At 36.1% G+C, this 13,964-nt stretch overlaps 1 protein-coding gene across 1 annotated transcript in view; it reads left to right on the plus strand.

The window, feature by feature from the left end:
* Positions 1-13,964, plus strand: part of LOC149784455 (MFS-type transporter SLC18B1-like) — a 93,290-nt gene that overhangs the window by 15,896 nt on the left and 63,430 nt on the right. The window contains exons 7-8 of the mRNA XM_089933273.1: positions 987-1,077; positions 12,379-12,515. Coding sequence (XP_089789399.1) covers positions 987-1,077; positions 12,379-12,515 — 228 coding nt within the window. The remainder of the gene's footprint in view (positions 1-986; positions 1,078-12,378; positions 12,516-13,964) is intronic.

The raw sequence follows: 13,964 nt of genomic DNA on the forward strand, positions 1-13,964 counted from the left end.
GTGTTGACCTCATCTTATATGCAAGATTACATTGCGATACATGTGTGTTGACCTCATCTTATATGCAAGATTACACTGCGAATCATGTGTGTTGACCTCATCTTATATGCAAGATTACACTGCGATACATGTGTGTTGATCTCATCTTATATGCAAGATTACACTGTGATACATGTGTGTTGATCTCATCTTATATGCAAGATTACACTGTGATACATGTGTGTTGACCTCATCTTATATGCAAGATTACACTGTGATACATGTGTGTTGACCTCATCTTATATGCAAGATTACACTGCGATACATGTGTGTTAACCTCATCTTATATGCAAGATTACACTGCGATACATGTGTGTTGATCTCATCTTATATGCAAGATTACACTGTGATACATGTGTGTTGACCTCATCTTATATGCAAGATTACACTGTGATACATGTGTGAAATGTTCTTGTGGCTTCTATAAGGAGTATCTGTAACCTATGCCAAGATACTTGGGAATTAGTTCTCTGTTTCAACCAGGTTTTGGAGAAGACCATCATATGTGGGATTTCATGCCCATCATGTCTTGGTGTAGTAGGCACTGCTGCTAATGTACAAACTCTTGTCTACATATGAGTTAACCAAGGGCACCAGGTGGCCAGATCATCGAAGGCACTCACCATTACAGATCACTCACACAACTCACCTGTCGGTGTGAGCTTGAGTCTCAGTTCAACCAACATGGGTATGTGAGAAAGCTTTTCAGTTCATTCCCTTGGGTCAGTGGTTTTTCCCAGGTTCTTCTTCCACCAAATATATTAGCTTCCATGCATAAGCTATCATTTGCAGAGAAATGGCATTCAATGCCACAAAATGAAAAGCCTGAGTTAATGCAGGAGTAAATAATGGTCTTTTTATTCTTTGTATTTATAAATTACTTGTAAGATGCATAGTATAAAACAACACAAGTCTTGTGTTCTAGATTGTTTGCACTACTCTTTCAGCTGGGAGGATTCGGATTGCCATTCTTTGTTCTTGGAAGTATGGTGATTGTGACAGGCCTGTCTGTTGCTGCTGTTATGCCATCTATTGATCGTAAGACAAATTTATGTTGACCTTCCACATTTAGACATTTTATGAGAATGGAGTGAGTCAGTTATACTTTATTTTCTGACAACAGGGGTCATTGTCCACTTTGTTCATAAAAATAAAATAAATATATTTTGACAAAATATTCCCTTAGATTGCACTTTGTTCTTTCCATGTTCCATGCAAGTATTCATCCTTATTTTCTTGACAATGATTGACCTCTTGTTCTTCCCAGGTTTCCAGCAAGGAATGATAATAAATGTCCACTTGTTCTCCCTAAGCCCCCAACAGGGAATGCCCACTTGTTCTCCCTAAGCCCCCAACAGGGAATGCCCACAATGTTCTCCCTAAACCCCAAACATGCAATAATAATAAATATCCACTTGTTTTTCCCATGCCCTCAGTAGGGAATGTACACTTGTTCTCCACAAATCCCAAGTCAGGAATGATAATAAATGTCCATTGGTTCTTCCCAAGTAATTGGCCCAACCAGGTAACAGTTAAATAGAGTAATCTTGCCTTCGTATCAGAATAGGCACCAAATCCTATCAAATTGTCATTTACTGCTTCCACTTATGCTGAGTAGCTTGCTTTCTGGAGAGAGGCCTCACAAAATCCAACCAAGCAGTTTGGAAGTTTTCTAACCCAAACAAGTTTCAGGAGTTTATCTTCAAATAAAGTATACGCCATCTGAAATTTCCAACTTTTCTGTTCTTCACCAAAGTTTCCTAACTTTCTATTTTTTCCACTTTGCTGTCTTTACAAACTGAGGCACCTTTGATAGATACCTGCACAAGTTGCAATGGCATCCCCTCACTTTGATAACTATATTTTATTTAATAAGTGCATGTCTGGGGTGTGACTTAGAAAACTCATTTAGTATTACTTTATATTTTCTGCTTAGTCAGGATAAATACAGTTATGTGTCTACATTATCTTGTCTTAGCATCTAAATCATAGTCAAACACGTGACACTTTACTGATTTTGCCTGTATTGAACATCATTCAGCATTTCTTACAGATAACATGGTCTCATAATTAATATTATAGCATCTACTTCATTAGTATTAACAATGATGCTTTGGTTCCTTTTTATGTGCATGTTTTGTGTGTAATATAGAAGATTTGTTTATATTACTGTATAACTTTTGCCCCGTTAGAATAAGTACAGGTAAGTTTTCTATACACAGTTTATATTACTGTATAGCTTCTGCCCCATTAGAATAAGTACAGGTAAGTTTTCTATACACAGTTTATATTACTGTATAGCTTCTGCCCCATTAGAATAAGTACAGGTAAGTTTTCTATACACAGTTTTTATTACTGTATGGCTTCTGCCCCATTAGAATAAGTACAGGTAAGTTTTCTATACACAGTTTATATTACTGTATAGCTTCTGCCCCATTAGAATAAGTACAGGTAAGTTTTCTATACACAGTTTATATTACTGTATAGCTTCTGCCCCATTAGAATAAGTACAGGTAAGTTTTCTATACACAGCTTATATTACTGTATAGCTTCTGCCCCATTAGAATAAGTACAGATAAGTTTTCTGTACACAGTTTAAATTACTGTATAGCTTCTGCCCCATTAGAATAAGTACAGATAAGTTTTCTATACACAGTTTATATTACTGTATAGCTTCTGCCCCATTAGAATAAGTACAGGTAAGTTTTCTATACACAGTTTATATTACTGTATAGCTTCTGCCCCATTAGAATAAGTACAGGTAAGTTTTCTATACACAGTTTATATTACTGTATAGCTTCTGCCCCATTAGAATAAGTACAGGTAAGTTTTCTATACACAGTTTATATTACTGTATAGCTTCTGCCCCATTAGAAAAGTACAGGTAAGTTTTCTATACACAGTTTATATTACTGTATAGCTTCTGCCCCATTAGAATAAGTACAGATAAGTTTTCTATACACAGTTTACTTAATAATGTCCAGCTCATCCATGTAATTACTCAGGGATCTTCCTGGGCTTTGCCAATGTCACAAATTATGAGAAAAAAATTCTTATTGTCGACAAAATAAACCTTCTGGCGATTTTTTTTGGCAACATCTTTTTGGTTGTTTAATTTGTACCTATGGTCATGGAATTGGAGTGGGGAAATTCAAAGCGACCACGAAAGGAAGTCACAAACTTGGATACACAATGCACTGGAATCTATCTGTTACATAAACAAATCCATTGTTCATATTGACAAACCCATGTTTATAGTGCATTGTTACATTATAATCTATTTATGTTGACATCAGGCCTGAGTACTGTATGCTGTGATACACTGTCAGTGCTACCGTACTATACCTACAATTGACCGACCTCTGAATACGTGAACAGAAACAGCTACAATTAATTGCATAACGGCTAATCCTTCTGTTGTTTTTTAAATGTACCAATCAAATAGTTTTCCTGAAACTTCAGAGAAAACTGATTACCTTTGAAGTACCGATTGCTGTGTATAAATACAAAGCAAATGGAAAAAATCTCAGTCAGAATTATATACTGTCAACAGTGCAACTTTATCATGGGTACACATAAGTTAGATGTTGTGTGTTCATCGTCTCATCCTAAGATTAAGTTAACAAAGTTAACTGCATTTGGATTTAGTGCAAATTCATCAGACAACACAGTCATGAACCTGATGTTATACCTGGCAGTCCAACATCATCTACATGTAGTGATGGTAGTAATGCTGCAAGTGCATAGGTCAAAAGTTCCTGAAAATTTCACGACAGTTGGAAACTTGGGCAACCGTGGCTGAGATATGATATAAAGTTAAAGCAGATGTTCTGTGATATATGTATCAAGGCACAAGTCGTCAATTCATTTACAACTGGTTGTGATATTTTGAAGAATGAATGTGTCACCAAACATGAATCCAGGTGGGGTAAGTAATATATGTTAAATTTGCTCATTGATCTTTTACTTTTGCAACCACTGTCTTGCTACGACTCCAGGGAATTAAACTATGCAACAAGAAATTGCAAAACAAACAAGTTTTGCATAATTGAAAATAATTTATTTCTCAAAATACAGAAGTGAAAGAATTAAATTAACTTAGTGTGGTGAATGATTCCTATTTCCTTAAAGTTCTTTCAATTCCAATAGTTCCAAGAAATCTGAATATGTTCCAATGAAAAATGTCCTTCTGTGTTGAAGTTTCAAACGTACAGAAAGATTTCCAAAGAATTCAAATAGTCATTGAATAAATGTAGTCAATACCGTACAGTTATTCTAGTGTGTCATGCAAAAAATAAATCTTTTAAAAAAAACAAGTTGGAAGATTGAATCCGAAAGCATGCAGATTGGAACCTGCCATCGGGAATTTTTTACGGCCTATTTAAGCATCATTTTCACTTAATATTTACCGATTTTTCTGGTCCAATACACGTGAAATTCTCAAAGGACATGCTGTTTCTCTCTGTGGAGTGCATTATTACCCCCCCCCCCCAACTTGCCCCCATTTCGTATTCTGGTCAGTCGTGCCCAAATTGCACAATAGCTAAAATAGCTAAAGGTTATACTGAAGCCTCTTTGACATACTTCAAAAGAAACTGCCTGTTCTACAGTGCCTGAAAGTACTAGCAATTAAACAATGCCCTTTTTTGTTATGACTAACAGTGCCTAAAATGGGTGTGAATTTATGTTAACAGTTCATTTGTGGTCTCAAGCTACTATACAGGTGATATATATTTCCCACATTTTATATCCCACCTTAATTCCTTATTGTTAACTCATATATGCATTGGGGGCACATACACGCTGTGATATGTTTCTTCATTCCTTCTTTTAATTTAATGATGGTAATTCATGCTTAAATATACAGTACATCAATGCCAGGTGTTGACTCGTGTAAGTTTCTTTGTTGGGAATGGAGATCAGTTTGCTTATTGAGAAAAAGTCTACAGCATTCAGTGATCATTCTTGGGATTTAGGGAGCAATTCACTGCAAGCAAAGAACGTAAAGCGCAGCAAAAATAAATTTATGAACTCCTGGTTGACAGAGACATACTTTTTGAAGCTAGCCATAAAGGGAGGGGGGCATTTAATTCCTAAATGCATGAAATCGATGGTCGCATTATACATCACTTACCTTAGTTGCAAAGTATGATCATAGGGTTTTAGTATTAAAATGTTTTTAACTAAAGTTCCTTACGAAACTATTGTTTGGAAAATAATATACATAATATAGATTTGCTTAATATCTGATGTTTCTATTAAAAAAATGAGAGATAGAGACTGTAGATGTCAGATAAGTAGATATTTTAAATTTGATAATGCATTTATTTCAGCTGACAACAGTCATACCTTTGCACTAATGGTGATGCTGGATACAAAGACCATAGAAGCAGTGCAAAACAGTCATGTAATGATTTATTTGTAATAATATGGCTGTATTGCTTGTTGTCAATAAAGTAATAACTATCCCATCTTTTTCAATTTTCATATTAATAGACTTGGAAAAATATTCACTACTTGTTCTGGCAACAGTTTTTGAAAATTGCTGACAAAATATTGAGGTTCGTGATTTAAAAGCCAGGACCTTCCCTGTAATTACTATAAGTGATATTTCAGTAGTTTTATTTGTATTGGCCTTGTTACGTGTTTAGGCTCTCTTAAACAGTAACAAGAAAAAAGTGAAGACAACAAGCTTTGTAAAATTTAACAAATAATTTATTTCCCAAGAAAAACAAGGTAAAATAAAAAAAGGAACTTATGGTTTTAATAACCAAGTCCAAAAATAATCCAAGAATAATCCAAGAATTAAGAATTAGAATTTCTACTAGTGTTCTAATAAATCCAAGTTTGAGTCCCGACGAAATCCAAAATGGAAGGTGATGATGTATGCCATAGTCAGTATAGTACTGAAGTGTCAACAGTTCTTTGTTGAATCACAGAAAATAACATTCCGACATTTGAATTCTGTAAATTTTAATAACTATCTTAGTCCAAGGACTAATTTTTAGCACAAGTATTTCCAGGAAAATAATCTCTTAGAGTCCAAATAATTGGAAGAAAAATTAAAATTAAACTCCAACTGGTCACAACAGAAAAAAACACTTTGATGTCCAAGTATTTAAAAGCCCAACTGAAATTATTTCTCAAAACATCACTATTAAATCTGGCTACAGCACAAAACAGATGCCCGGATAAGGGTCAACAATCCAGTAAAACCAGAATTTCAAAATAATTGCTACATATTTCAAGAACAACGTAGAAGCTATTTACATGTCTAAAGTCACATACTTCCAGTATAGCTTCGATTTCATTCTGTGAATCCCACACTAAGAAAAAATTAAAAAAATAATATTAAAAGTTGTTTATTTAAAATCATGAAATAAGGTCAGGAACTAGGCCAGCTTTAGATACAAAGTTCTAATATTAGATTTTCAAAAAACTGAACTGAATTTCCGGAAAATATCAAATCTAGTAAATAAAATTACATTACAATAGCATGTAAATTTCTCACAAACGAGACCAAAACCTGGATCACTTGTAGATGTTAAGTCAGCCATTTAATTCGGAATCACCTTGCAGTGCGCGACTCGAGACATTTGAATATGACCTTGCGGTTTACACGCTTGCGATTGGCTGCCTTAAATGAGATCTCGAAGCCATGCATATCATTAAATTCAGTGAAAACAGGGCTTTTTAGCGCATACAGGTATCGTATATTAATTTTTAAAAATGACCGAGATATTTAGCCCGAAAAATGAACCTATTTTTTGAATGCTTACTAAGAAAATTTAATTTAAACATATATATTTCAAACTTATATGGAAATAAAGGTCGTTCCTTGCTCTACAATGTGGTGCTATTTTTAGGTGTTGACCCGGTGACTTTGGAGTTTAAATGGAATTCCCCTAGCGAATGCGATATTTCTTGATTTCACTGTGAGGCGTTCAGCTGACCGAATCGTGCCCAACAGTCAAACTGTGGCTTTTTTAAATGCAAATTACTGTTCATTCACTTATTTTTATCAGCGAACCAAACAAACAGTCAAAAAGAGCAAGAAATGAACTTTATTTCAGCATAAATTGTAATATTGGTGATTCATCTAACAATGATGATATAGCTGGTAGAAGATGGTCGTTTTTACTGAGCTCTGTCAAAAGTGCTACACGTCTTAAGGGAGGCTGCCAGTACATAATGTAATGGAATTTTTTTTTTTAAACTAACAAAGAAACAATTAAATTAAACCTATTATAATTTTAATCAAATATACATAACAGCCTTCCTACAGGTAAGTTTTCACTAGAATTGATTATTCGTCTTCCACTTCATATATGTAGTTGCTATAAGCAAGATTTCAGTGATTTTACCTATATAGACAGACCAAATTGACCTTCACACATGTTACTTGTTACTAATATTGATTATTTAGAATCCATTTTGTAAATATTAATATCAATGCTCCAATTCTCTACCTGTACAGACCACATGTACCCCTTCAAAGGTATTTATCTTGGTGTGTAACTCTGCACAGGAGATGATTGTGTTCACCATAGGTCCATGAGACCCTTTCATCACAGATGACATCCATCCCTGCCCCCCCCCCCTTTGTGACAGATCCCATTCTTGAGAAGGTTCCAGTGTTTCATTGCTGAATGTGGGAGATTTACCATGATGACATGGACCAGACAAATGGGGACTTGGTTTCATGTTCTGTGTACCTCCTAAGCCTTTGCCCAGAGTTCTTTCAGATACAAAGCAGCACTTGTCACATGGTCATCAACCTTAGCGCATTCAGTCCCCTCTGTTAAGCTCTTGGGCTCGCGATGGAATGCAACAATGGATTCTAATGCCATCCATTGTAGAGACTGCTCAATCAGTGCTGACTTGAAAAGAAGCTTGACTTCATGTCCTCATTCACGTAGCTTTGTGAAGTTGCAGAAGTTCAGTGGTTCACCTACAACAGATTACAATTCAGCAGGCTAATTATATTTTGAGCAAGACATGATTTTATGTGTTACCCTCCATTTTCATTCTCAATCTCCTTGTCAACAGGACATCTCCGATCTCCTATCCTTTCAAGAACTCCATTGATTAGGTCTGGAATCAGTGTTCAAGTAAAAATAATGTTTACCCCACAAACAAAAATTGAATTCATGCAATGGTAGATTCCTTGTCTACATGGAGCAATCCATCCACTAGAGAATTCCTTAGCCTGCCAAGTTTTGCTCAATGCAGCAGTGGACACCTTAGTTCATGCTCCCATAACAATGATACTGTGGTTAAAATGGAGGCCGAACCTTTGACCATTGGACCAACTTTCACAATCTGCACATTATGATGTTTCATCTTCAAGGTGGGGAAACCACCTGCGCTCATGTTGGGCTTAACTCTGCAAGTACAACCTCCATCAGTCATGATTGCTAGAGATGTGAATACAGATGACTGGGAAAGCAAGTCTCCTACCATTTTGGCATGCCTTAGGAGTGTGCTCCCCCCCCACCACCAATCATTATTACATATCACTATCCTGGAGATAAAACCATTTTGAAAGCTTTTCATGGGTGACTGGGAAACCTACGTGAAGCTCTAAATTCTGTCTGACAAATCAATTGTGGTGACTTATCTCAGATAGCAGAGTGGAACCAAGTACCCAGACCTTTGTATTCTTGTTCGTGATTTTCTAAAGTGGGTCTTTAATGACAAATCCACTTTTAAATTCGACATAAACTAGGCTAGCTAATGTATTGCAGACTCTTCCTGCGAGAAGGAACTAATACAACAATCAGATTGATCTTCTTATTGCTCAGTTTTCACTAAATGGGATCGACTTATAATGGACCTATTGGTGACTAGATGGAATGCAAAGATCCTAACTTTGTCTCACCAGTCCTGGATCCAAAAGGCCTGTATAATCAATGCTTTTTCTACAGATTGGAATGACCAAATGTATACACTTCTCCAGCACCTCAGGTTCTGAATATGACACAAGAATCAAAAGAATCTGAGTGTCTCTTCATGCTGGTTACTCCACTCCTATGGGAAATCTTGGACCAAATTCATCAATTTTGCAACAGAATCATCAGGAATCTAGATATTCCCTCACATGCCTTCAAGTGTTAACTTCCAACCCAGAGAACCTGCACATTAGGATCCTAGGTGTTGGATAATCCCTTTACTGAGATGGCCATCCACCTTTGTGGTGTACAAAGGTAATGGAATGTAATCTCAATGGAACACACAAGAACACTTTATGCCAATATAGGCATTCATACCTCAGAAGGTACCTTTTCTATGGCATTTCAGTGAAATGCAGTTAGCAACAATCACAATTAAACCTACTGTTCTACAATCACTGGTACACACCATGTTATCATGGAAGAAAGGATATCAAAGAAATTCAAAACCCATCCACTCTTCTGTTCATTTTGCATTTCACCTGGCCAGTGACATTGTATCCTTGCCCAAGTGAAATTTATCCTGGGTATTTACCTGGCTGAACTAGACACATTTAAACTGCTCTCAGGGGCTTAATTATTTCACTTCTCACATAAGTCCTGCTTCATCACTGCTTTGGTCCTATTCTCCAAAAGTATTATGATTTGATAATGTATTTTGAAGAAGAAACCAATTTTATCTTGATACAGCCTTACTGTGGTTCAAGTCCTACTTGGTCAACAAGACACAAATTGTATCTGCAAATGGAATACACTCCAGCCCAGTTGATCTATGTTGTGGTGTTCCACAGGGGTCTGTTCTTGTACCTGTTCTCTTCATTCTATACACTCAGTCGCTTTCAAGTGTCATAGATCATCTTCCAGTGTCTCACCAATTGTATGCTGATGACACCCAAATATACAAATCTAGCCACCCAACTGAAGTTGATGCTACCATCCAAGGTGTAGAGAGGTGCATTTTTGATGTGAAATCATGGATGACATGGAACAAGCTGCAGATGAATGATGATAAAACTGAGGCCATTCTGATCACAGCACAAAGACTTTCTCATTCACATCCTTTACCTCAAAGAATAAATATCAGCAACACCAACATTAAATTCACACAATTAGTATGAAACCTATGTGTTACTCTGGACAGTACTGTCACATTGCACCAACATGTCTTGAACATATGCAAGGCTGCATATCTTGAGCTGAAACACATTAGCTCCATTCGCAAATATCTTTCAGTTGATGCCACTAAAACTTGTTTGTTCATTAATACTTTCAAGACTTGACTATTGTAACTCAATTATGTATGGTTCATCTCAATATCTGCTCCAAAAACTTCAAAAAGTTCAAAACATAACTGCTTGGATCATACTTAGAGTACCACGATCAGAGCACACCTCCCCACTGCTCTGTACCCAACACTGGCTATCCATTCGATCCAGAATCAAACACAAAAGTTGTTCTCTGTGCTATGTTTCACTGTCGGACTCTGATGTTGTAAAGTGCTTAGAGCTTCTAAAGATTAGGCGCTATAATAAGTCCTCATTATTTTTATATAACAGTGCTGTGTACACAGTTTGCTGATACAGCTAGTTTGAGTGCCTTGTCACAAATATTACATGTTTTATAACAATACCATGTACACAATTAGCTGATACAGCTAGTTTGAGTGCCTTGTCACAAATATTACATGTTTTATAACAATACCATGTACACAATTAGCTGATACAGCTAGTTTGAGTGCCTTGTCACAAATATTACATGTTTTATAACAATACCATGTACACAATTAGCTGATACAGCTAGTTTGAGTGCCTTGTCACAAATATTACATGTTATATAACAGTAATGTGTTTGTAATTAGCTGATACAGCTAGTTTGAGTGCCTTGTCACAAATAGTACATGTTTTATAACAATACCATGTACACAATTAGCTGATACAGCTAGTTTGAGTGTCTTGTCACAAATAGTACATGTTTTATAACAATACCATGTACACAATTAGCTGATACAGCTAGTTTGAGTGCCTTGTCACAAATAGTACATGTTTTATAACAATACCATGTACACAATTAGCTGATACAGCTAGTTTGAGTGTCTTGTCACAAATAGTACATGTTTTATAACAATACCATGTACACAATTAGCTGATACAGCTAGTTTGAGTGCCTTGTCACAAATAGTACATGTTTTATAACAATACCATGTACACAATTAGCTGATACAGCTAGTTTGAGTGTCTTGTCACAAATAGTACATGTTTTATAACAATACCATGTACACAATTAGCTGATACAGCTAGTTTGAGTGCCTTGTCACAAATATTACATGTTATATAACAGTAATGTGTTTGTAATTAGCTGATACAGCTAGTTTGAGTGTACTTGTGACAAATATTACCTGTTATATAACGTTACTGTATACACAGTTAGCTGATATAGCTAGTTTGAGTGTATTTGTCATGAATATTACATGTTATATAACAATACTGTGTACACAGTTAGCTAATACAGCTAGTTTGAGTGTACTTGTCACAAATATTACCTGTTATTTAACATTACTGTATACACAGCTGATACAGCTAGTTATAGTGTACTTGTGACAAATATTACCTGTTATATAACATTACTGTATACACAGTTAGCTGATATAGCTAGTTTGAGTGTACTTGTGACAAATATCACACATTATATAGCAATAATTTGTACACAATTAGTGGATACAGCTAGGTGTAGTGTCTTGTCACAAATATTACATGTTGTGTAACTATGCTGTGTTATCAGTTAGCTGATACAGCTAGTTTGAGATGCTGCTGCTGCATACAGCATGAATGCAGATGCAATACATTGCTGGATGATATTGTTATCTGACATTGCTAAAAATTATGTCAAAATTGTGATACTCAAAATTTATTATATGACTTTATAGATCTAATAATCTTTCCTGTGTTGTGTGGACAAGATAGGAAAATCTGAGTCAGTGGATAAAACATGACTGGGGACGATGCTTACCAAGTAATCCTCTGAAGGTTTGGTTTTATATCCTGTTTAAACCACAATGTCAGCTTCTATACCATGGTAACAGTTTCAATTCAGTGTGCAGTGTTCACTTGAGTTTGTGATGAAAATAGCAATGATCACTTTGATGTAGTGAAATTTGTTGTAATTGACATCATTTTATACCAAGCTTTTCAATAATATCTGCTTTTCTTTTGAGTGTTTCTGTGGTAGAATTGTAATTAAGAAAAGTTTGCATGTCACATTATCTACTTTTGGGATAAAATAAAGTTATCTGCCATGACTAAATTTTGAGAGAATTATGTCTTTTGTGTCAGAAAAAATGTTTAAGTTTGATATTTGGATATTTATGTGAATCTTCATTATCTATTTACAGAAGGTCAGAAGCTGTATGACGGGTCAGTTTTGACCCTTTTGAAGAGCCCACTGGTGCTGGTGACCCTTTTGGTAATTATGACCTGTTCCTCTACTCTGGGCTTCATGGACCCAACCTTAGCAGACCATCTTGCACAGGTATAAATTTTTTCTTGTTAATGTGTCAGAGATAAACATGGATATTATTTTTGTAATAGTGTTATTGTCATGGGTTGCATAGGTGTCTGTCTGAAGGTTTTATGTGCAGTTCTCTTAAAGTTTTCCATAATACTTGATGGATGCATTTATCAAGGGCAGTACTTATTGTTAGAATAAAATAGACTGTTCATTCCAGAAATTAAAAAGGTGAGGCCAAATGGCCCCTACAAAGTCCAAGGTTGCATTTAGGACAGGTGTAGCAGCAGAGGGGGCGAATCCGACATTTTGTCCAATCGTCATTTGGCTTAATTAATACTTCTGCAACTCAACGATCTAGTGTCGTCAGCGCCTGGTAAAAAAAAACGACGTCGTCGTTGGGGGATCGTCCAATCGTCATTTGGTTTAATTAATACCTTCTGCGCGCCGATCCCCAGCGTCGTCAGCGTCCGGTAAACACATCGACGACCGCGTTGATGTCATCGCCCCCTCTGCTGCTATGATCTTACAAACAGAGTGATCACTAACTCCTCCTCTTGCAGATCAATTAGGTTATTTGACTGATCGGTAATTCTAAAATTAATTCTCGTTAAAAACCGATCATGGCATCGCATATAGACCGGATTAATCGGACTCTCAACGATTAAAAATCCCGGAGGGGCTGTTGGTGAAAATGAATAAAGGATATACCCCTGTTGAGCTTGATTTGATTGCTTGGTATCCACCTGGTAACTCCCTTCGATAACATCACACACTAGATTGATTGCTATCACCGATGCGATATTTACGTTGTACGGGGCAATATGCCTACCATCATCTCCGTTATCGTGTCTGAGGATATGAGTTGATGGACTGAGAAAATCATTAAGAGACTTTCTTAGTTCTGGCGCGTTGTATCCTGGAAACCTAAAATCGGGTAAATCGGCTTCTGTGATATTATACTCGGTTAGGAATTTTTGCTTATTATCATCGCTGTTAGCAGATATTGTCTCAGCGATTCGTTTATTAATATATTCCATGTCTGATATAAGTTGATTTAACACCTCAACGTGTTTTTGTGCTTTTGTTTCCCGTAGCTGTTCTAGTTGTGATTGGCAAATACGATTAATCTCGGCAAAATACCCATTAATATCACTTAATTTAACTGTGGCCTCGCCGGACAATTTAGGAGTTTCCTTATACGGAAATATCCATTGCATGGTATTCCTGTCTTGAAATATAAACCTACTGGGTAATAACGCGCCTTTTATAATAAACAAATTAATTTGATAATTGGGATTAATCTCATGATACGATTGCTTATTCGTGTACAAGTTCGCGGGGATTTCATGAGGTGGATTCTTAGGCCATCCTAGTATGGTTCTTATTGAACTGTTATAGATATCAACCATATACCCCGGTGTGCTTATTTCAATCGTCGACGATAACGTCGGTTCATGAACCGTAATAGCG

The sequence above is a fragment of the Sinohyriopsis cumingii genome, chromosome 14, assembly GCF_028554795.1.
Source record: "Sinohyriopsis cumingii isolate HCF-2022 chromosome 14, ASM2855479v2, whole genome shotgun sequence".
Lineage (NCBI taxonomy): Eukaryota > Metazoa > Mollusca > Bivalvia > Unionida > Unionidae > Sinohyriopsis > Sinohyriopsis cumingii.